The sequence below is a fragment of the Gopherus evgoodei genome, chromosome 1 (genome assembly GCF_007399415.2).
Source record: "Gopherus evgoodei ecotype Sinaloan lineage chromosome 1, rGopEvg1_v1.p, whole genome shotgun sequence".
NCBI lineage: Eukaryota > Metazoa > Chordata > Testudines > Testudinidae > Gopherus > Gopherus evgoodei.
In genome coordinates this window covers 224,237,702-224,262,258 of record NC_044322.1, presented here as the reverse complement: position 1 = coordinate 224,262,258, position 24,557 = coordinate 224,237,702, and the positions used below count along the sequence as shown (strand labels likewise).

The following is a 24,557-nucleotide window of genomic DNA, read 5'->3' as shown; positions in this document are numbered from 1 at the left end:
GGCAGAGGTCCTCTGGGCCACTTCCACTGGCTCCCAGACACCTCTGAGGAGCAGTGGGCTCTATCTGGGGTTCTCTGCTTGGTGTCCCCAACTGATTCCCAGATAATGACCCTATGTTCTCCTTCCCCTGTTTTCTTATTATTTGTCCCCGAAATCATTTGGGCCCTGGGATTTAATCGCTCATCCCCTTAGGCTGGGGGAAGGGCGTTCAGATGTCAAATGTGGGTGGGTTTGTGCCCACCCTCCTTCCAGAATTGATGAGGTGCAGGCCTTTGTTATAGTCTCCATCAGTGCGCCAGAGGTTGGTCCTCGCCGGTATCACCAGAATCGGAGATCTCCTGGACTACTACCTGAAGCACTGGGTGGATCCCCTGCCATTTGGCTAGCACATGGGGCTCTCCACCTCTCACACCCTGTGGTGCGTACTCCATAAGGAGAGGGCAATCCTACTGCACACCTATGGAGTATTCCTTGGGCAGGTCTAGTGGGAGGGTGCTCCCAGCCTGCCTCTCACTCCTTACCCTCTGGACCTTTTCATCGGTCCCCTATCCCATGGGGCCCCTCCCAGCACCCCTCTGCATAACCCGAGCTGGCTGTGTCACTTGCAGCAGGTTTATTTTTGAACCGTGCCTAGGGAACACCTGTGCGTGCCTGTGCTCCTTATTTTCATTTCTTCACTCTTATGTGCTGCCCTGACACGAAATGGTGAGATCTCCTTCCACCTATTGATGGTGAGGAAACCTGGTGGGCAAGCCTGTATTCCACCTTGGTTCCATGGCCTGCCAGGGATATTAGTTGGCGGCTCCTCCATGGAGGCATGAATACAGGCGGGTACTTGGTGTGGGTCACCCCTCTCCCTGTTACCTGGTTCTTTTGCAGCGTGAGGGAGACTCTGGTACACGTCTATGTGGAGTGCACCAGGTTGGAGCCCCTTTTCTGGCTCGTCCAGAACCTTGTTCTGAAGCTATGGCTGCACTTTTCCCTGCACCTCCTGATATAAGCACACCCTGTCCATGGCCCCATGGGACCTCCTAGTCAACCTACTACTTGTGCTGACCAAAGGGGCCATCTATAAAACCAGAAGAGGATGTTGGATGGGGAGGTGCTCTGCGACTGTGGCACCTAGTTCCGCTCCTCCCTTCAATCACACATTCAGGCGAAGTTCCTCTGGACCCCTATATACCTTTGAGGTGAAGTGGGCACTATAACAAGTTCTCTGCTTGGTGCCCCCTCGAGATTCCTGCTTTTGTCCCTGTAAACCTGACTCTCATTTCTGTTTTATCATTTGTTGTCCCCCATATCCATTTGAGCCCTAGGTTTAGTGACTCCTCCCCTTAGGCTGGAGGAGGAGCCTACAGCTGTGGGGGGGCTTGCACCCACCCACCTTCTTGGAACTTCAATAGTGCAGGCCTTCGTTGGACCCCCCCTTGGTGTGATGGAGAGTAGTCCTGGCAGGAAACATGAGAATCAGAGACCTCCTGGAGTATGATTGGGTGGGACTGGGTGGATCCCCTGGAACGTGGCCAGTGCATGAGCCTTTCCACTCCCCACACCCCCAGGAGTGCACTCCAGGAGGTGAAGGCAGCCTTACTGCCCATCTCTTGTGTCTTTCTTGAGTGACTCCTGTGGGATGGTGCTGTCACTTCTGGTCCTTTGGGCCTTGTTACCGGGTTCCTGCCCCACGAACTCCACTCCCACCCCTCCCCTGAATAACTAAGGCAATTGTGAGACTTGCAGCCAGTTCATTTCCGAACTGCACCTAGGGAACAGCTGTACTCGCTTGTGCTCCATATTTCCATTTCCTCACCCACGTGTCCCTCCCTGAAACTAAGTGGCAGGACCATTTATCACCAGTGAAGGGTGAGGAACCTAGGCAGGCCAGTCTGTAATCCACCTTGGTCCCATGGCCCACCGGGGACATCAGCTGATGGCTCTTTCATGGAACTGTGAGGACAGGCAGGTATTTGGCATGGTTGACCTTCCCCTCCCCCACACCTGCCCCTTCTGTGGCATCAGGGAAACCCCTGGTACATGTCTACCTTGAGTGTGCCAGGTTGCAGTCCCTTTTCTGGCTCCTCCAGTTCCTTTTCCTCAGGTTCTATCTTCACTTTTCCCTTCATCTTCTGATATACGTACACCTCATTCAGGGCCCCATGAAGTCACGAGACCTCCTCATCAACTTCCTCCTGGCACTGGCCCAGGTGTCCATCCACCACACCTGGAGGAGGATGCTGGACTGGGAGGTGCTCTGCGACTGTGGAGCCTATTTCTGCTCCTGCCTTGGCTTACACATCCAGGCAGTTTCTCTGGGCCATGTTTGCTGGCTCCCTAGACACCTCCAAAGGGCAGTGGGTGCTGTCTGGGGTTCTCTGCTCAGTGTCCCCTTCTGGATCCCGCTTTTGAAACTGTAACCCTTCCTGCTGTCCCTGTTTTCTTATTACTTCTCAGTATTTTTTTTTGAGCCCTGTGTTCAGTAGCTCCACCCCTTAGGCTGGAGGATCTCTGAACCGGCCCCTCAGAGGCTCAGGTGGTGACCTGGAAGTATAAAGGCTTGCCCTCAGAGCTTAGTAGAGGGCCAGTTGCCAGGGAGGTCAGATGCTTCCAGCCTAGCCTGCGATTGGGAAACCCCCACGGCCTAAGGTGCCCACTACCCGGAGGAGTTGCCAGACCTCCCCTGCGCTCACTACCCAGAGGAGCTGCTGGGCCTCCTTGTGATTTTCAGACCCAGCACTGGGACTCTCCCAACCCCTTTTTCCTAGAGGGCTGTGATCTCCCAGCAGCTGTTTCCTTACCCACCCAGGAAATTGCTTCCTCCTCCCTTTTCCCAGGTGGGTCTTTAGCATTTTCACAGACACTCAAATCTTTAGTAGGTTTCCCATCCTGTCTTAAAGAGACAGTCTTCACAAGCACATCAGGAACAACATTTTGCAAAAGTGGGACATGGATTGGGGTACCCTCTGTCACCCCTCTCTGTCTGCAAGAGGTCAGCTATATGGCTGCTCCCCTGCAGGAGGACAGTTACACAGTTCCCCCTTAAAACCTGAGCCACGGGTTGAGAGCACAGACACTGACCCAGCAAATCTATCCGGAGTGCCCCCCGCTCCCCATGTAATCAGTTAGGAGACATTCCTGTACTCCCACCAATTCTTTGTTGGTTTTCTCCTTTGGGCTCCTCTCTAAGACACACTCCTCTGTGTTCTCTACAATGGGATTTTCCCCCTGTTCAGCTGTGAAGGGCTCACAGCTAACAGCTGGAACAGTTCTTTCACTGGCAAGCACTACACCCTCCTGTCATAACTCTAGTCCCAGATTTGGACCTTAGCGTCCAAAATATGGGGGTTAGCATGAAAACCTCCAAGCTTAGTTACCAGCTTGGACCTGGTACTTGCTGCCACCACCCAAAAAATTAGAGTGTTTTGGGGCACTCTGGTCCCCCTGAAAAACCTTCCCTGGGGACCCCCAAGACCCAAATCCCTTGAGTCTCACAACAAAGGGAAATAATCCTTTTTCCCTTCTCCCCTCCAGGTGCTCCTGGAGAGATACACAGACACAAGCTCTGGGAATCCAAACAGAGTGACTCCCCCTCTCCGTTCCCAGTCCTGGAAACAAAAGCACTTTCCTCTTCACCCAGAGGGAATGCAAAATCAGGCTAGCAAATCCAACACACACAGATCTCCCCCTGATTTCTTCCTCCCACCAATTCCCTGGTGAGTACAGACTCAATTTCCCTGAAATTTCCCAGTAAAAAAAAAAACTTCAACAGGTTTTAAAAAGAAAGCTTTATATAAAAAAGAAAGAAAAATACATACAAATGGTCTCTCTGTATTAAGGTGACAAAATACAGGGTTAATTGCTTAAAAGAAATATGAATAAACAGCCTTATTCAAAAAGAATACAAATCAAAGCACTCCAGCACTTATATTCATGCAAATACCAAAGAAAAGAAACCATATAACTTACTATCTGATCTCTTTGTCCTTACACTTAGAAACAGAAGATTAGAAAGCAGAAACTACTTCTCCAAAGCTCAGAGAAAGCAGGCAGACAGAAAAAGACCTCAGACACAAAATTCCCTCCACCCAAAGTTGAAAAAATCCGGTTTCCTGATAGGTCCTCTGGTCAGGTGCTTTAGGTGAAAGAGACATTAACCCTTAGCTATCTGTTTATGACATGGCAAGCACTACACCCTCCTCCTTCTCTGAGTTGGGTTTGCCGCCAGCTACAGAAGCCATGGAACCCTCACCCATCTGAGTATTCTCTAGGATTCCATCACCCTCCTCTGGGCTTCCCTCTAGGACACATCTCCCTGTGCCCTCTAGAGTGAGGTCTGTCCCTCACTTAACTACAACCTGCTGGCAGTCAGCAATCTGGACAGTTTCCTCACTGACAGGGAACACACTCCCTTACCCCTTGGAGGAAACACTGTCTTTAGCTAGTGGGCAGGAGCTGATCTCAACCCCACCCACCCCTGGAAGCATACTGCTTCCCACTGCGGCAGAGGAATTAAAGAGACACTCCCTCATTCTTTCAGAGTTCCTGGGACTTCACCTTTTCCCTCTGGGGTTCCAGTATAAAATTTCTCCTTCAAAGCCCAAGCTACACAAAAGAAATCATTCCTCAGTAACAAAGCAATCGGGTTAACATTTACCACCACCACCACAGAGAGTGCAGTTCCCAAATGCTCACTTTTTATGGGCACTTTATCCAAAGGCACAAGGATTTTGTAACCCCCCATTAATAAAAGCTCTGCCATCTGTCCTGGCAGTAAGTCACTTTCCTGGCCAAATCTCCTTCTAAACACAGAAATTTCTGCCAGTGTCTTCCCACCCCAGATGTTATCTGCCATTAATCCTGACAGCCTTTATGTGCTTCATGTCTGGCTGGGTAGAGGCTACTTTTACAAACCCTATATGATAAGTGACAATTGCCCGAGGTGCCTCTGGGCTCAGGGTAGCAGCATTCCCTGAGTTCCTCGCTGCCTGTTCCCTCCACCTCCAGCACAGGACATTTATTCCTCAGGTGCTCAGTGGAATTACAGTGATAGCATCTTCTGGGCTCCTCTGTTTTTACAGGAGATTTGGGATGAGAGCTAGTGGCATGGATTTGGGTGGTGACTATCTAGCCTCCGAGCAACCTTCTTTCGTCCCAGGGGTAAAATGGGAACTCTCTTTCTCACCAGGTTTAAACGCCTCTGCCTGTGGTTCGTTTGCAATAGATGTGTGAGTTTGCTCAAATTGATCAGATACAGTAGCCAGTCCTTCCACATTTTTCACTTTTCAGTCCCATAAACACTGTTTTACATCATCTTTACATATACTCATGAAATGTTATTGAGAAAAAGTCACACATTCCCTCAAAGCTTATCCATCAAATCTTTCATCTGGTTTACATATACCACATTAGCCATCCCAACACCCCTCTTATGGCTTCTAAATTTACTCTACATGTTTCAGGTATAATCTGAATCTGTTTCAAAACCATTTCTTTGATTTTACCATAATCTGAAGCATTCTCAATTGAATATATCCAGAGCTGTGTCAGCCAACTTGGCAACCAAAATGGGCATCTTTTGATCCTCAGGAATATGGTGAAGTAAACTCAACATCTCAAAAGTGATGACATATTCAGCAATGTCCCCTGTCTTGCTGTATGTAGGACACAAATGTTCCAATTTGTGGATTTTTGAAGAAGTGGGACTCACTGGAACATGGGGGCTCTGGTTCTGCTTGTCAGGTTTGTCCAGTTAGTACTTCCTCTCTCTCCTTCTCCTCCATATCTTTGGCTTGTAGTTCCATGGCTCTTTGGTGTGCAGCTTCTTGTTTGGCATTCTCCGCCTCAATTTCCAGTCCTTTGAATTCCATAAATCTGATATGTTCTTTCCCCCTCTCTTCTGCACAGCTCCAGCTTCTTACTTGTTTCACTTTCACTCATTTTCCTGTTTTTCTGTCCCTACTTCCTGTGCCCAAAAATAACAAATAGAAAATAACAAACTGGTAACCTCTTTGACTGATTTCCAGCCACCACACTTAAATCTCCCTTAAAATCATCTCTAGTTTATGAAGTGCAAATCTCACTCAGAACAAAGGATTTACCATCAGTAACAAATTCTTTGTTATAATGTTTACCATTAGCAACAAACTTTGCATCATGAGAATCAACAGTAACAGCAAATCTTTTATTATGGGGGTAGTAGGAAGAGAGTCTAAGAGACATAAGCCCTTGTGTCAGAGGCCTGGTTTGAGGCCTCAGGCCTAGGCTAAAGTAGTAGTCAAAGCTTCACTGATATAAAGCAAAGACAAGCTGTGAGCAAGAGGCAGGATCTGCTCACAGACTCTGCCAAGAACAGGGCTGATATTGCAGAAATACACATTTTTCAGAAGTGCCAGGCAGAGTACTCACACAAACACATCCCAATATCAAGTGCTACCAGAATATCCTGCTATCAAAGATGGTACAAAAACATTCCCCAAAGATAACAGCAACACACTGACCATCCTAAAAGATAAGGTCAGGATAACAGTATATAATAAAGATGTTTTAATCAAACCTACATGTACAACGTGATGGGTGATAATGAGCTACATCAGGGGCAGTAACTATGCCAGAGGCAGTATGTAACTTTTCTTGTATAAGGGTATAAAAATGTATCTCAGAGGAAGTATCTTTGTCTGGCTTAGAGAGGAACGGAAAATCCTGCCATTCACTGAGCTGGTCCATTGTTACAGGCATACATGGATTACTGGTCCAGTAGAGTCTGTGGGATACTAATACTGTGTTCTGTCAACAATAAACCTTGCTGGGTGCCTTTGTCCCTTAACAGATCTTGTGGTCATTGGGTTGTTTGCTGGGGCAGTACATAGAGGGAACACACACATGCAGGCAAACATCAAACAACATCTAACCACATCGCTGACCCATGATTGCTGATCTGGTAAGTAAGCAAGCTGTCTTCTGTAGAAATCAAAATCTAACATGACAGAAAGCCATGGGCTAGGAAACTCCCTTATTTCCTCAATGCAAATCCCCATACAGTTTGATGAAATTTGAACCCACTGAATTGCCAGCAAGGGCAGGCCCATATGAATTTAAAAAAGAAAGTAGGGAAACAGGGACAGATGTGTCATTCTGGGGGGAGTTCTCCTCCTCTTTCTGCCTGTGAGTGATGTGACCCCCGGGAAGAACGGGCCAAACCCAGGAACATTTGCCAGGATTCCTTCAGTCTGAAAGAAGAGAGGAGCCTTCATCTGCTCTCTCTATAAGGCTCCAATCCCAGGCCCTAGGCAGCGTCAGCAGCCTGGGTTCCCTGCCAAAGCACAAACACCCACAATGGGCCCACTTCCTCTCTCTGTGGTCATTTCCTTTGTCCCACAAATCTGTCTGGAGGACACAACCTTGGGAACAGGGTAGCACAGCCCCTGAGATTCCCTCCTCAGTCTCCAAGGGTCAGTACGTCCTATTACACGTCTTCCTAATGTCTTTTTATTTTTCTCCTTTCAAAAGCAAATTGTTGCATTTCTGTCTCTTTATATGACTCCTGGCCCTGCTGAATGCAGGTGATTGGAAGCACCTTCTCTCAGCATTTCTATTTCCAATCTATCCTTCTACAGATGAACTGACCCGACTAAATGCAGGATTTGTGATAAAGGAAAGACAGACATTTCTGTGAAATAGTGATGTATTCTGTGTGTGTTCTGGTATTGATTTCACTGAGGGTTCATTAAGAGAACATTTCTGGCTTCTCCACTGGTCAGTTCTCAGCTCAGCATCAATTTTAAACTATATTTGTAGATTTTCATAGAAATAAACATGCCACTGTGTGAACATGATCAGTTTTACTGGGGTTTTAAGTAACAACTCAGTCACTTGTTACTTGTTGTAGCCTTATTGATTTAGTGGAAACCCAGATTCTTATTAACTCTCTTCTTGTCATTATTTTCTATAGAATTCATTTCTAGTCCTAGCAGAAATATTCATCCTCTGCATTTATTGCTAATTGTGAAATCTTTTCACAGTTTGTTCAGTTTCAGGTGTGAATTACTCAGGGAGAATTTCCCATTTATCTCCTTGGATTCAATGAAAGTTTCAAATCTGAATTTGCTTCAGGAACAACCATGTTGCTCATCTCAGAATGTTCTCTACCTGGTTTCTTACTTTTACCACATGCCTGATGTGTAAACCCAGCCTGCTACCAAACAGCCGGCCATACCCAGAGGTGGCCTTCCCTTGTCTCTTGGTTTGTTTAATCTCAGCCTCTCCCTGTGGTGAGCCCTGGAAACTGCACAATTCATCTGGCAAGAAAAACATCCACTAAGGGGAAGACTTTCAGAAAGGATTTAATGTGAAAAAGGCAGAAAGTCAAGCTGAAGAAATTATAGACATAAAAAAACAGGAAACTTCCACCCCTTCCAAACAATGGAAAATTATACAAAGAAAGCTTATGAACATTTTCCCACTCGCTGTTATAATTCCTGCAACTTCACACAAATCTTATAAAAACACTTGCTTTGTTTATCAACCAGGAAGGAACTTTCTCTGGGCATAATTTCTGAGAGAAAAAGGTGAAGCGTTTACATCATCACAAGGTTATTTTGTACAATCAAATTGTTATGATATTGAATCCCCAGAATCACCATGTCCCACATCATCATAACCTGTGTCTCCAGGAGGCAGGGATTGAGTTTCCTTCTCCATCCCAGAGACACCTTCACCCCTTAGCGAGTGCCGACTCCAACCTGAAAACACCAAGGGGGAGACATACAGTCAGTGGATCCATTCTATGGTTATGTGCGGCTGCAGAGCAAGGTGGAGTGCACTTTACAGCAGTGGTTCTCAAACTTATTTGATCGTGGCCCCTTTCTTTGTATCCATAGTAATTGACACCTCCCCTTCCCCTCCCCACCACACAAGTACATGTACCAATTAAAAAAAATCAACATCCAACTCTCACTAAATAGGAAAAGCAGTAGGGCATTGAGACTAAAAGAGTCATTTACGTCTATAGCTCTCCAGCCACCCAGCTCAAAGGCAGCACTTCTGGCAGCAGCAGCGAGAAGTAAGAGAGGCAACACCAGACAATGACACCCTTACTTCTGTGCTGCTGCCGGTGGCAGTGCTGCCTTCAAAACTGGGCTCCCAGACAGAGCCACCGCTCTCTGGTCTGGCTTCTCAGTCTGCCCCAGAATATATTCTGTGCTGCCCAGTTTGAGAACCTCTGCTCCACAGTACGGATTGAGAATCATTCTCCCTTCAGTCTTGGGCCTATGACAAGTTCTAATCCATCACCTCTATACATAATCTGGAAATAAAAACCTTTTGTTTCCAGACCATGCAAAGTTGCCAAGTGCCAGCTGCAGCTACCTGTCACTTCATGTACAAAACCCAAGCACTTACCAGCAAGGAGCACTTAGTAAAGAACATTATAACTTTCACTCTGCTTAGAAATGAACATTAGCACGTTACTCTTATCAAGTACTAATCAATGCACATTTCATCACTACTGCACCTCCTCTGGGGTGGCTGAGGGTGTCTCTGCTCATGACACAAAGGGAAGAGAGGGAGATATTGGCCAAGGACAATCGGCAAAGCCCATCCCAGATTTTACAGGCTCTTTAACACTGGTGCAGCAGTAACAGGACTTTGGTGTTTAGGATTCTGCCCAAAAGATACACGCACAGTGACCTGGTCGGAATCGAGCACATACAGGGTGTGGCAGCCACATAAGGATTGGAACCTAGAGGCAGAAAGATCCTAGGTATCTTGATAGTTTGACCATGAAGTACCACATAGGAGGGACTCTGCTGTTCCTCTTCCCATGGCTGGCACTGAAGCCTCTGCTTTGAGGGAATGGAGAGATGAGAGAAGGAGAGTTTGTCTCACAAGCGTTGGGTTGGCCAGGGCTGTTCCCTCACTGCGTACCCACATTATCAGCCCTCCCATTCTGCAGAGACAGTGTGAAGCGCAAACAGTTCTCCACTCACCTGTCTGTGAATCTCTGTCCCTGTCATTCGCCCCAGTGTCTTCCTCATCATTCTGCCCCAAAGCAGGGTCACCTGCAGGGTCATCTTCAGGGTCAGACAATTCTCTGGCATCATCATAACCATCCCCTGGGACATTTCCAGGCACGGCATGGGCATCTGACGTGAAGATGTGAAGTAATTAAGAGAATATTCATAGTGAAGATAGAAATAAACTACAAGCTTCAGATGCACCAGCCTCACTGGTCCCTGGGGATTTCTAAGCACTTAACTTCCACCCACAGAGTGGTAAGAGGAGCCCCCTATGGAACCCTCAGATTGAGGGGTTTTACAGATCACATTGATCTGATACATTTCAATAGCTGGTTGAGTGGATCCTAGAGCTCCCAGATGACGAGGGGAAGGGGGAGTTCTAGAAAGAGGTGACGGGGATCTAGTCCAGAGGGATTGCTCCACAAATCATTTGGTTACAATAATTACAAATGTAAATGACTTGGAATTGTTCAGAGAGTGTTCTTGGCTTCCTAAACGGGACATTATTTTAAAATGTCTTTTCAATGCTTTCTCCTGATAAAGTTTACCCCATAAACTGCCATCAGTCTTGTACGTACGGACACCACTGGGAGCTGAGCCAGCTAATAAGGGTGGGACATGGACCTTGGGTGTAAAATCTCTGTCCCATCCATCCCGTCACAGCATGTCTGACACAGCTGTATATAAACTGCCATAGCTGCATGTCAGGAAAGGCTGGCAGGGAACATTGGTGCTGTGTAAAGGTCTCTGCTTCAGTGCACCGTTTACAAATGATGAGTAACCCTAGTGCTCACAGCAGTGTGGGTCACAGGGCAGTGACCTGAGCCAAGTACCACATGGGCAGCTCCTGAGTGAACTGCTCCTTCAGTCCCTGCAATGGGCCTCTCTCATGACCTAGGACATCACATGCTTCCCTAACCTTCGGCCTCCACGCAGCTCTTGTAATGCACCTGCTCAGCGCCCCCAGTGTTACACCAATATACAATACCGGTGGGTGAACTTTGTGGCTTTCTTAACAAACCACTATTGTCTCTACTGGGAAATACAGTAGTTTTTCAACAGGATGATGGTGCTTCCAGGAGGCAGATTCACTGCTCACCTCGGCTCTCTGGAGTCTGGGGCACATCGTTCAATGCAGGCTCCTCCACATTATCGTAATCAAACTGAGACCCCCTCTGGGAAACTCCCTCTGGAACAGCAAACACCACACTCAGCCCCTGGCACCAGCAGCGTCTCTTCAGCGCAGGTGGCCCTTATAACTAGAGTTGTTTATCATGGCGCATGAGAGGGGAAGTCGCAGGGGGCCCATGGTGAGAGGGCACAAGTCAGAGAATGACAGTAAAACAGGAGTCACCGAAATAACTAGGGGCCAGTCCTGTCCCTGCAGAATCCAACAGCAGCTCTTGTATGTGTTTCAGTGGGAGCAGGATCTGGGCTTGTGCTGAGACAACAAGTTGGAACATGGGAGTTGCCAGGCCAGAGCCGACCTGTGTGAATTCAGCTGATCTCTGCAGACAGGTTTGAATTTTCCTATTACCCTGGGGAGGGGGAACCTCCCCTCTGCAGGAATTAAAGCTCCCACTGGGAGGTCACTGGCCTGATCCTTTTTGAGCTCCTGCTCTCCATTAGCCTCTCAGGCAGCCCAGAGCTCAGCTTGGCAGGGCTCCAGCTTCTCAGCAGAACTGGCTCATCTGCTCAGTGTCTCCTTCTCCAGCCAGAGGCTAAACTCCCAAAGGGCCCAAATCATGGACTCTCTTGAGAGCAGCTGGAGTAGAAATGACGCCTCATTTACAATTAGAGATAGGCCCAGGCCAGGATGTTTAGATCCAGGGTTTTGCTTCAACCTGCTGTAGTGACAGGTGCCAGCCCCAAAACTGAGATTCAGAACTGGGGTCAGAATCTGCTAATCCCCCTCCCCTACAGTTCTGGTGGGATCGGATCAGTGGGTTGGGCTGAGCCCATCTGTTATTATAACATAGGACAGTCTTCCTGCTCTCTCTCTCAGGGATGAGAAGGGAGCCCTGCTGGGCACTGATACCTTCCACCCAAAGAGACTGACCCGTCTCCTCCAGCTCCTCACCTGGAGAGGTCACTGGGAGCCACTCCCAGGGATGTGTGCTCCGGAGATAGTCACATGTGCCCATCCTGAAATTCTGACAGAAATCCTGTTCAATGGGATTAGACCCAACTGTGTAAAATGGGAACTATGTGAGGGGAAATGGCTGCGATTGAATGGCTGTCATAGAAATTCTGTTCCCTGCTCAGATTTGGGTCTCTCAGCTTGAGTCTGTCTCTCCCCCATTACCTTGTTCTGATCCAGGATCGTTTTCCCCCTCGCTGTCCCCAGTATAATACTGCAGCTTTGCCACTGAGTCATCTGAATAGGAGACTGGAGAAACAAGAATCAGAAATTCATCACAGTGAGAACAGCAGAACTGGGGGACTGGGGACACACCCAGGGCTTGGAGCGGGATTTCTGGTCTCAGTCTATTCCTTCCTCTACAGGAAATGGTGACTCACAGCGACTCTGAGTGGTGAGAGGCTGACACAGACTCCCCAAGAGAAATCTCCATGTTACTGTGGTAAATGTGACTGAGGGGATGATACAATTTGACCTGAAATATACTGGGGTGAGTGAAGGGCACGTCTCTGGCTGCTGGTCCAGGGAAGTTCCACAATGGTCCTGGCCTCCTCAGCCACAGAGGGGACCCCTCCTTCTTAAGGGTAAATACCTGCCTATCCCATGAATCAGTCGATTGGCTCTCCGTGGTGTTTCCAGATTAGGCCAAGATAGGCCCAGAGCAGAGTCTGTGATTCACTGTAACCATCTTGGCAGTGGTGCTGGGGGATGCCCTGAGCATGTTCCCAGAGCCCCACCACAGCACAGCCCTTGGGCAGGATGTTCCCATCAGATATTGAGACAAAATGGCAGAAAGGATAAAAGGGCCGTGACTCAAAGTCATGAGGCTCTCCTGGGTTGATCTCTCTGCTCCGGGGCAGGAAGAAGCCGACCCAGCAAACCGGTGGCTGTGGTGGGAGGAGGGCACAGAACATCCCCTGCTCCAAAGCTACAGAAAATTTTCAAACTATAGTTTAGCCTGGCACTAGACAGTCGCTTTCTTGACCCCTCACTGGTTACACTCCAAGGCTGCAGGACAGGCTGAGTGACATTAACTGTCCCTAGAACAGGGACACTCAGTGTATGGTGGGAAGGAAGACCATCTCCCTCCGTCTACATGAGTAACTGCAGGTCTCACCACAGACCCAGCTCCCAGAGCTAGAGCTTGGCAAAAAACAAACAAACAACAGATGGTTTGGTTCTCAGCCATTGGGGATGGGGACAGAAAAAACAAAACAAAACAAAACCGACCCAACCCAACAACATTGTTTTGAGTTGAGCCAAAAATGACTTTTTTTTCTGTAATTTTTGCCAAATTGAAAAGTAAGATAAATAGTTTAATGTTCAGTGAAACCATCTGGTGTTCTTTTGGACATTAGTTAATTTTTGTTTGTTTGTTTTTATAGATAAAATTACAGGAAATTTCTAATGGAAAATACTGTCAAATTGAAAAAAAACAAAATGTTTTCTTTAGAAAATGTTGAAATGAAATGAATTGTTCTGTGCGTATTTGGAACAATTGGGTGAAATTGACAGGAATTTGTGAAAGGTTTTGGTGTGTCTGAACCCGCATTTTTCACCAAACATTTTGTAATGAAGACTTGTGTCCAGCGCCAATGAGAAGCTCACAGGGCTGACACTGCAGTGATTTAACTCTGGGCCAGGGCCTCAGAAGGAAAGGGCATTAGATAGCTGCTCCCTGTTAAGAGTGACAGTTTTCAGAGTGGTAGCCATGTTAGTCTGTATCAGCAAAAAGAACAGGAGTACTTGTGGCACCTTAGGGACTAACAAATGTATTTGGGCATCTGATGAAGTGGGTTTTAGCCCACGAAAGCTTATGCTCAAATAAATTTATTAGTCTCTAAGGTGCTACAAGTACTCCTTATTCTTTTTGTTAAGAGTGAGACACGCACTCCTGAGCGACTGAACATCTCCTGCTTCTCTCTCATCAGGTTATAATCAATCTCCTCGTACACAGCCTCAGAGAAGGGATCCAAGGGTCTTCTGGAGCCTGAAAACAAAGGGCAGGGTTTGCACAGGGTCATTGAAACCAGAGATGAGAAACATTATGGATCATTCAGCCCCTCCTGCTGGGCCCAGTGCAAGCCTGAAGCTACAGCACATTCCCAGTGCTGGAACTGAAATGAGCCAGGGGACATGGTTTCTTTCCACAATAGCCTTGTGATGATGGTTCCCAGGGCTAGTTCGCTGTGAGGAAGCTTCCTCACGTTCATCTTAAATGTTTCCTTTTTAATCTCATCCCAGTATTCCGGGCTATTCCCCTTTGGAGCAGCTTAAATAATTCTTCCTCCAGGCTGGTGTTTATCTGCAAAATGATGATAAAACTTTTTTCCCATAGAGTTTAAGGCCAGACGGGACTTTAGAACATCTGGTCTGATCTCCTGTATAACACAGGCCACTGCATTTCATCCAGATACCCCTAGGTTTGAGCCCAAAGATGCACTTAGACTAAAGCATTTCAGTCCTCAGCAGAATAAGCTCTTTTGTGCCACAGGCAGAAAGCAGGAGTGACTAAGGTACCACCAATGTCCCAGGCCCCTGCAATGGCAAGGAACTGACTAGGTGAGAGATGCCTAGATAATCCTGGCAGGTGATCCATGCTCCGTGGTTCAGAGGAAAATTAAAATCCCCTAAGGTCCCTTTTTGCCAATCTGACCTGGGGGAAAATTCCTTCCTGACCCCAAATCTGACAAATGGTTTGACCCTGGGCATGTGGAAAAGACAAACCACCCAGATATCTTAGAAAGAGGTTTCTCTATAGCACCTCAGAGGACTGTCCAGCCTACCTAGTGTCACATCTCTATTTGTAGTTAATGTCTGATGCTTTAGAGGAGGACAAGAAACAAAGCACAAATAAGAGGGCTTCCCAGAATTCCTTCCTGACCCCTACGTGTGACCGGCTAAAGCCCTGAAGCATGAGATCCGATTATAGGCATTGTCTTACTGGAAAGTTGTGAATGTTACATATATGTTGATGGCAATCCCATTCTCCGTCTTCTTGCCAAGGAGCTGGCAGCTAATGTTTCTGTAAAAGCAGCAAAGAATCCTGTGGCACCTTATAGACTAACAGACATTTTGGAGCATGAGCTTTTGTGGGTGATTACCCACTTCGTCAGATGCATGTAGTGGAAATTTCCAGGAGCAGGTATATATACGCAGGGAAGCTAGAGATAATGAGGTAGTTCAATCAGGGAGGATGAGGCCCTGTTCTAGCAGTTGAGGTGTGAAAACCAAGGGAGGAGAAACTGGTTTTGTAATTGGCAAGCCATTCACAGTCTTTGTTTAATCCTGAGCTGATGGTGTCAAATTTGCAGATGAACTGAAGCTCAGCAGTTTTCTTTGAAGTCTGGTCCTGAAGTTTTTTTGCTGCAGGATGGCCACCTTAAGGTCTGCTATAGTGTGGCCAGGGAAGTTGAAGTGTTCTCCTACAGGTTTTTGTATATTGCCTTTCCTAATATCTGATTTGTGTCCATTTATCCTTTTCCATAGCGACTGTCCAGTTTGGCCGATGTACATAGCAGAGGGGCATTGCTGGCATATGATGGCATATATTACATTGGTGGACATGCAGGTGAATGAACCGGTGATGGTGTGGCTGATCTGGTTATGTCCTGTGACGGTGTCGCTGGTGTAGATATGTGGGCAGAGTTGGCATCGAGGTTTGTTGCATGGATTGGTTCCTGAGCTAGAGTTCCTATGGTGCGGTGTGCAGTTACTGGTGAGAAAATGTTTCAGGTTGGTAGGTTGCCTGTGGGCAAGGACTGGCCTGCCACCCAAGGCCTGTGAAAGTGTGGGATCATTGTCCAGGATGGGTTGTAGATCTCTGATGATGCATTGGAGAGGTTTTAGCTGGGGACTGTATATGATGGCCAGTGGAGTCCTGTTGGTTTCTTTCTTGGGTTTGTCTTGCAGTAGGAGGCTTCTGGGAAAATGTCTGGCTCTGTTGATCTGTTTCCTTATTTTCTTGTGTGGGTATTGTAGTTTTGAGAATGCTTGGTGGAGATTTTGTAGGTGTTGGTCTCTGTCTGAGGGGTTAGAGCAGATGCGGTTGTACCTCAGTGCTTGGCTGTAGACAATGGATCGTGTGATGTGCCCGGGATGGAAGCTGGAGGCATGAAGGTAGGCATAGCGGTCAGTAGGTTTTCAGTATAGGGTGGTAGTAATGTGACCATCACTTATTTGCACCGTGGTGTCTAGGAAGTGGACCTCCCGTGTAGATTGGTCCAGGCTGAGGTTGATGGTTGGGTGGAAGCTGTTGAAATCGTGGTGGAATTTTTCCAGAGTCTCCTTCCCATGGGTCCAGATGAAGAAGATGTCATCAATGTAGCGTAGGTAGAGAAGGGGCGTGAGTGGACGAGAGCTGAGGAAGCGTTGTTCCAGGTCAGCCATAAAAATATTGGCATATTGTGGGGCCATGCGGGTGCCCATAGCGGTGCCACTGATCTGGAGGTATATATTGTGATCAAATTTGAAATAGTTGTGTGTGAGGATAAAGGCACAGAGCTCAGCAGCCAGTTGTGCTGTGGCATCATCAGGGATAGTGTTCCTGACAGCTTGTATTCCATCTGTGTGTGGGATGTTTGTGTAGAGAGCCTCTACTTCCATGGTGGCTAGGATGGTGTTTTCTGGAAGGTCACCAATGCATTGTAGTTTCCTCAGGAAATCAGTGGTGTCACGGAGATAGCTGGGAGTGCTGGTGGCATAGGGTCTGAGTAGAGAGTCCACATATCCAGACAGTCCTTCAGGGAGGGTGCCAATGCCCGAGATGATGGGGCGTCCAGGATTTCCGGGTTTGTGGATCTTGGGTAGTAGATGGAATAACCCTGGTCGGGGCTCTAAGTGTATGTTGATTGTTCCGGTGTTAGGACTTCAGGACCAGACTTCAAAGAGAAACTGCTGAGCTTCAGTTCATCTGCAAATTTGACACCATCAGCTCAGGATTAAACAAAGACTGTGAATGGCTTGCCAATTACAAAACCAGTTTCTCCTCCCTTGGTTTTCACACCTCAACTGCTAGAACAGGGTCTCATCCTCCCTGATTGAACTACCTCATTATCTCTAGCTTCCCTGTGTATATATATCTGCCCCTGGAAATTTCCACTACATGCATCTGACGAAGTGAGTATTCACCCACGAAAGCTCATGCTCCAAAACGTCTGTTAGTCTATAAGGTGCCACAGGATTCTTTGCTGCTTTTACAGATCTAGACTAACACGGCTTCCCCTCTAATGTTTGTGTAGTGTACTGTAAATGTAAAATCCCCTACAAGTGCTAGGTTTGTGCATGATACAGTATAATGCTCCTTTCCAGCATTTCTCCTTCCTCAGATTGTCTTTTCTACTGGATCACTCTCTTCACAACTATTTACCAGAGCTCGATTATTCCTGACAATATTTCCAATTTTCCTAGGTCCCTTTTTCATGATGTCTCTCCTCGTGATATTCAGAATCCATCCTTGTGGTAGATACTGCAACCCCAGGCAGGAGCGGCTCTAGGCACCAGCAAAGCAAACACCTGCTTGGGGCAGCTCATTTGCAGGGGTGGCAGCTGGCAGGGATCCAGCCTGGGAGCTGAGAAACAACAGGGTGCCCTGCGAGCTTTAGTTCCTTGGTTAGCTCCCTGAAGGGCCGGCTCTAGGTTTTTTGCTGCCCGAAGCAAAAAAAAATTTGGCTACCCCCCGTCCCAGCCCTGGGCTCTCCCCCTCCAACCCCCCCTGCCACTCCAGCACTGGGCTTCCCCCTTTTACCTCCACCAGTGCCCTCCCCTCACCCCACTGCCGCTCCAGCCTTGGGCTCCCCCCTTTGGGTTGGAGAAGGGATGGGGGGTTCAGGGGGGCAGTCAAGGGACAGGAAGAAGGGGGGTTGGATGGGGAAGAGGTTCAGGAGGGCAGTCAGGGGACAGGCAGCAGTTGGATAGGCATGGGAGTCCCAGGGGTTTGTCAGGGGACAGGTAGGGAGTGAGGTCCTAGGGGGGAAGTTGGGGATAAGGACCAGCGGTCCTTAGATAGGTGGTGGGGTCCTGGGGGGCATTTAGGGGCAGGGGTCCCAGGAAGGGGGTGATCAGGGGACCGGGAGCGGGGGAGGGAGTTGGATGTGTTGGGGTGTCTGTGGGGGGGCAGTCAGAGGGAGTGGATGGAGGCAGGGTGGGGCTTCCCTCCCCCTGGAATGTCCTGTTTTTTGAATATTAAAATATGGTCTCCCTACCACTCACAGCACTCACAGCAGGCTGTCCCATGAGGTCCCTCTCCTTCCTTTCCAGTTGGTAGTGGCCAAGGGAATGCTGGGAAATGTAGTTCTTTCCCTGCTCCAAGGCTGGCTCTATAGGCAGGGAGCTAACAAAGGAACTACAGCTCCCAGAGCCCCCTGTTGGTTCTCAGCACCCATGCCGCCCCTGCAAATAGGCTGCCCCAAGCAGGTGCTTGCTTTCCTGATGCATAGAGCCGCCGCTGGCTCCCTGCCAATAGAGCCAGCCCCAGACCAGGGAAAGAACTACATTTCCCAGCATTCCCTTGGCCAGTATCAACTGGAAAGGGAGGGGGCAGTATAGTAGCTAAAACTTCATGCTGCAGCTTTCTGTGAATGGAGAGCTGACTACTAGAGCGCAGTGGCATTGTGAGTGTGGAACAAGTGTGCCCAAGGAGTAGAAGGCTTTGGCCCAGATATCCCTTTCAGAAGACATCCCCAGACTGGATTAGGGATACTGGTGTGACCTCACCTTGCAGCCCCCAAGAAGGAATTGGGTGGACTAAATGGACAGTGCACCTCTCTATCTGAATCATAGAATACTAGAATATGAGGGTTGGAAGGGACCTCAGGAGGTCATCTAGTCCAACCCCCTGCTCAAAGCAGGACCAATTCCCAACTAAATCATCCTAGCCAGGGCTTTGTCAAGCCTGACCTTAAACATCTCTAAGGAAGGAGATTCCACCACCTCCCTGGGTAACCCATTCCAGTGCTTCACCACTCTCAGTGAAAAAGTTTTTCCTAATATCCAACCTAAAGCTCCCCCACTGCAACTTGAGACCATTACTCCTTGTTCTGTCATCAGGTATCACTGAGAACAGTCCAGATCTATCCTCTTTGGAAGCCCCTTTCAGGTAGTTGAATGCAGCCATCAGATCCCCCCTCATTCTTCTCTTCTGCAGACTGAATAATCCCAGTTCCCTCAGCCTCTCCTCATAAATCATTTGCTCCAGCCCCCTAATCATTTTTGTTGCCCTGCGCTGGACTCTTTCCAATTTTTCCACATCCTTCTTGTAGTGTGGGGCCCATAACTGGACACAGTACTCCAGATGAGGCATCACCAAAGTCGAATAGAGCGGAATGACCACATCCCTTGATCTGCTGGCAATGGTCCTACTCATACCTGAAGAAACCCTTCTTGTTACTCTTAACATCTATTGCTAGCTGCAACTCCAAGTGTGATTTGGCTTTGTTGATTTCACTCCTGCATGCCTGAGCAATATTTTTATACTACTCCCTGGTCATTTGTCCAATCTTCCACTTCTTGTAAGCTTCTTTTTTACATTTAAGATCAGCAAGGATTTCACTGTTAAGCCAAGCTGGCCACCTGCCATATTTACTATTCTTTCTACACATCGGGATGGTTTTTTCCTGCAACCTCAATAAGGATTCTTTAAAATACAGCCAGCTCTCCTGGACTCCTTTCCCTTTCATATTATTTTCCCAGGGGATCCTGCCCATCAGTCCCTGAGGGAGTCAAAGTCTGATTTTCTGAAGTCCAGGGTACATATTCTGCTGCTCTCCTTTCTTTCTTGTGTCAGTATCCTGAACTTGACCATCTCATGGTCACTGCCTCCCAGGTTCCCATCCACTTTTGCTTCCCCTACTAATTCTTCCCTGTTTGTGAGCAGCAGGTCAAGAAGAGCTCTGTCCCTAATTGGTTCCTCCAGCACTTGCACCAGGAAATTGTCCCCTACATTTTCCAGAAACTTCCTGGATTGTCTGTGCACCGCTGTATTGCTCTCCCAGTAGATATCAGAGTGATTAAAGTCTCCCATGAGAACCAGGGCCTGCGATCTAGTAACTTCTGCTAGTTGCCGGAAGAAAGATTTGTCCACCTCATCCCCCTGGTCTGATGGTCTAAAGCAAGCCTGGCAAGGGAGATAGAAGCCTAGCAAGGGAAATATGTGGATTCCACTAGAATTTAAAATTAAAAGTAAGGGAGGGGAGGCTCTGGACCTGGGCAATTTTACCAGGCACATAGGAGGATTTCCACTTCTGAGCCATGGAAGCAGAAATTGACTTTTCCTTTCCAGATTTAGTTAATTGTGATAAAGCTCCTCCTCTACCTTGGTGGGTCCTGTGCTTATTGGCAGATTTGCTCACCTCAGTGATCTTCCCCCACAGTCTGGATCAACTCCTCCTGTGTCTGATCAGGAGTTGGAAGGTTTGGGGGGAACCCAGGCCCACCCTCTACTCAGGGTTCCAGCCCAGGGCCCTGTGGATTGCAGCTGTCTATAGTGCCTCTTGTAACAGCTGCATGACAGCTGCAATTCCCTGGGCTACTTTCCCATGTCCTCCTCCAAACACCTTCTTTATCTTCACCACAGGACCTTCCTCCTGGTGTCTGATAACACTTGTACTGCTTAGTCTTCCAGCAACACACCCTCTCACTCTCAGCTCCTTGTGCCTCTTGCTCCCAGCTCCTCACACACTCTTCCTCTCCTCTGGCTCCTCCCCGCCTGACTGGAGTGAGCTCCTTTTTAAACCTAGGTTCCCTGATTAGCCTGCCTTGATTGGCTGCAGGTGATCTAATCAGCCTGTCTGCCTTAATTGGTTCTAGCAGGTTTCTGATTACTCTAGTGCAGCCCCTGCTCTAGTGACTCAGGGAACAGACAACTACTCATCCAATGACCAGTATATTTACCCTCTACCAGACTCCTGTAGCTCCTTTGATGCTTTCGAGGAGCAGTGGGCGTTGTCTGGGGGTCTCTGCTCGGTGTCCCCATCAGGTTCCCTTCGTTTAGCCCTATGACCTCACTCCTGATCCTGTTTTTTCATTAGTTGTCACACGGAATTACTTGGTGTCCTAGACCTGTGGATCCTCCCCTTAGGCTTGGGGGAGGTCCTTTAGAAGTGAGCAGGCTTTGCCCGCCCACCTCCTGCATACCAATAGGGCGAGACTCCTGTAGCTCCCTTGATGCCTTCGAGGAGCAGTGGACATTGTCCGGGGTTCTCTGCTCGGTGTCCCCATTAGGTTCCCTTCGTTTAGCCGTATGACCTCACTCCCGATCCTGTTTTTTCATTAGTTGTCCCACGGAATTATTTGGTGTCACAGACCTGTGGATCCTCCCCTTAGGCTGGGGGGGGGTCTTTTAGAAGTGGGCGGGCTTCGCCCCCCCACCTCCTGAATACCAATAGGACCATACTCCTGTACCCCACCGGCCTGGGTCTGTCACATAATATTCAGAAAGGGAATCTAGCACCTGCCTTCCAGATTTGAACACCTCAAAATTCATGAGTGCTCATGCTCAATTTGGGCAGCTGTTACTTCATTTCTCCCAAATCAATATATATCCAGATATCCTCCAATCACACAAGCTGAAAACTGTTCCACTTTACTGCAGCTCTGTAAACCATATGGGAACCAATCCTGTCTGTGTTCTGTGCACATCCAAAATTCCTGCTGAATGACCCGCCCTGACAGCGAGTTACCAGTGACCCAGGGCTGCGGCGGAAGGAGGGTGCAGGTGGTGGTGGGGGGAAAGTCCAGGGCTGGGGCAGCAGGGGGTGCAGGTGGGAGGGGAGAGTCCAGACCTGGGGCGGCACAGGGTGTGTGTGTGGGAGAGATCAGGGCTGGGTTGGCAGGGGGTGCAGGTGGCGGGGGAGAGCCCAGAGCTGGGATGGCAGGGGGGGTGTGGGTCGGGGGGGAGAGTCCAGGTCTGGAGCGGTACGGGATGCGGGGGGGAGACAAAAAACCTAGAGCCGGCCCTGCGCACAGTGTCTCCAGGAAGTAAAAACAGAGAAGGGGAGAGAGAGAGAGAGAGAGTGTGTGTGTGTGTCAGGGGTGTGAGGGGTTGTTTAAGGTGAATCACTGAGATTGTAACAATTCCAGAAAGGTAACAGCCTTTAGGGTGGTTTACATAGACTGGTTCAAACTGGGTTACCAGAGACTATGAGACAAAGAAAGATTTCTGATATGAAAGGCTGAGTTTAAAAAGACTCAGGGCCTTCATTTTGATTGATCAAATGGGCAGGGCCTTCTTTCCATGGGGATCCCAGCACTGAATAGTTGGAGGGACATTGGTCTACCAGGCTGCCCATAAGGAAGACGGGTGAATTCTGGTGTGTTCAGCAAGTGTGGAGGAATTTTTATTGTTTTTCAAGTGTTCCTTGTGATACTTTCCTCCTACTAACAAGGTGCAGTGTGCTGAGAGAGAGCTGGGTGGTGACTTGTAACTGCCGGTAATACACTGCCTTGGGGAGAACGCACAGCACAGGGGCTGGCCTGTGGGCAGACAGGTTTGCTGGGGGTATCACAGTGGAAAGCAGGGGGTTGTGCAGCATTAAAACCCCCTGGCCACAAAGAGGTGGGACAGGAGGTTCCCACCCAGAGACAGGTGATGGCTGGCAGCAGGACCGGCGCTAGGGGTTTGAGCACCCTAGGTGGACAGCAATTTCGCCGCCCCACGCGCTGGTCCCGTGGCTCCTCTGGAGCCGCCGCAGTGGTGCCAGCAGAGGGTCTGGTGCTCCATGGCTCTGGTAGAGCTGCCGCAGTCGTGCCTGTGGGAGGTCCACAGGAGTCGCGTGAGCAGCCGACCGTCCGCAGGCACCACTGCGGCAGCTCCACCGGAGCCGCCTGCCGCCCCCTCCGGCAAAGCGGTGCCCACCATTTATTCTGGCGCCCTAGGCAATTGCCTAGGCTGCCTAAATGGTAGCGCCGGCCCTGGCTGGAAGCCTGAGTAGGCACTTCTGGAGTGGATCTTTTCTGATACTGTAAAGATCCCTAGCTAGTATCATCTCCAGATTTCATTGCTGGGCTGTTCCACTAACAAAATATTAAATAAGAGAGGAGTGAGGTACCCTCGGCCACCCCACCCAGCCCAGTATTTCCCCTCACCCTGACACCCTGCAGCCTCCTTGCTATTGCAGAGGCATTTCATACAGTGACATGAATCAGGACCCACCTCTGCGCTGTGCCTTGGCACTTCGCACCTGCGCCCCCAGGATGATTAAGACCAAGCAGAGCAGGGCCCCCAGGATAATGCAGATGACCACGGGCACCATGACTCTCCCACTGTCAGTCTGAAGGCGGCACAGGGGAGCTGGATGGAAATGAACATGCAAAAGGGAGAGATTATCCAGTGAGAGTCAGGGGGCAGGGAGGGACAGGGAGCTCCCCAGTCACTCATTGCATGCCCCAGGACAGCAGGGTAATGGGATGGGACAATCTATGTGCCATGGGGGCAGCTCACAGTCTGCTGTTTAAATCATGGGCCCTGCTCTGTCAGCTGGAGCCAGCAGACAGGCATCCTCTGGATCAGCAGGGCCTGCAGGTCCCACCCAGGTGTCATTTGTCCTCGGATTTCACAGGCCATGGAAAGGAGCTCCTTCCCTCAGGCTGCAGCTTGCAGCTCATCCCCTGTCACCCAGCACCAGGGAAATTTAACCCTTGATGGGAGGAAGCAGATACTTTAATTGGGGAATTTGGAGAATCTGTCCTCTCCGTCAGACCTGCAAAGGGAAAGGGAGGAGAGTTGGAGCCTGGAGCGATGAGGAGGTGACGTGTTTATTCCTGGGGGGAACCTCACCTCCGAGAGTCCCTGGTTGTCTCCAGCTGTCACCTCCACAAGCTCCATCAGAGCAGCACAGGGACGCAGGGCTATGTGGGCTGATGCCTGAGCCAATCTGACCCCACAAAGATCCCACCCCACAGCATCCATGATGCTCCTGCACACAGGAGATGGGAGGGCCTGGTCTGGGACCAAAGGGATGGGGGGCTGGGCTGACCATCCTCCTCCCTGAAAATTACAGCATGTAGCAGAAACATCTCTTGTCACTCACCTGAGCAATTCACTCCAACATCTTCCTTGTGACCACAGTTGCTCTCACCCCAGGGCTTGGCAGGACAGTCCCAGAGAGATGACTCTGTCCCTCGGCAATTCAATTTCTCCACCAGATGGGACCAGTCCCCTCGCCAAATGCAGCCTCAGCCGGGGCAGATACAGCAGATCCACAGCCCAGTAATTTACACACAACGTTAGCATCTGCCATGTCCCAGGAGTCATCACAAACTGTTCCCCAGGAGCCACGGTACCAAACCTCCACTCTGCCCGAGCATCTGTCCTCTCCTCCCACGACATGTAACTTCTCCTGGTCTGGAAATGCAGAAACCTCACGTGTTATTGGGACAGCTGGGAAAGTCCTTAGGGACCAAGAGTGAAACAG

At 49.0% G+C, this 24,557-nt stretch overlaps 2 protein-coding genes across 2 annotated transcripts in view; both read right to left on the bottom strand.

Annotated features, from left to right (window-relative positions):
• Nucleotides 1-5,643: 5,643 nt before the first annotated feature.
• Nucleotides 5,644-24,240, bottom strand: LOC115636994 (antigen WC1.1-like). Its single transcript, XM_030537794.1, has 8 exons — nucleotides 24,174-24,240; nucleotides 23,297-23,434; nucleotides 14,042-14,137; nucleotides 12,313-12,396; nucleotides 11,107-11,196; nucleotides 9,978-10,133; nucleotides 8,652-8,732; nucleotides 5,644-5,956 (listed from the first exon to the last, which is right to left on the bottom strand). Exons 2-8 carry the CDS (start codon nucleotides 23,394-23,396, stop codon nucleotides 5,928-5,930), a joined length of 636 nt encoding a protein of 211 aa, XP_030393654.1. The 5' UTR covers nucleotides 23,397-23,434; nucleotides 24,174-24,240; the 3' UTR covers nucleotides 5,644-5,927.
• Nucleotides 24,189-24,557, bottom strand: part of LOC115644491 (scavenger receptor cysteine-rich type 1 protein M130-like) — a 39,176-nt gene continuing 38,807 nt past the window's right edge. The window contains 1 exon segment of the mRNA XM_030548899.1: nucleotides 24,189-24,487. Coding sequence (XP_030404759.1) covers nucleotides 24,273-24,487 — 215 coding nt within the window. The 3' untranslated portion in view covers nucleotides 24,189-24,272.

What these genes read in the sequence shown, in the direction of transcription:
- LOC115636994 (XM_030537794.1), bottom strand. Translation starts at nt 23,396, where the DNA reads ATGGTGCCCGTGGTCATCTGCATTATCCTGGGGGCCCTGCTCTGCTTG. An exon ending in GGACAGAGATTCACAGACAG is followed by an intron (nt 8,733 to 9,977) that starts GTGAGTGGAGAA and finishes TGGTGTTTTCAG; the next exon opens with GTTGGAGTCGGCACTCGCTA. An exon ending in CCTGCCTCCTGGAGACACAG is followed by an intron (nt 5,957 to 8,651) that starts GTTATGATGATG and finishes TTTTGGGCACAG; the next exon opens with GAAGTAGGGACAGAAAAACA.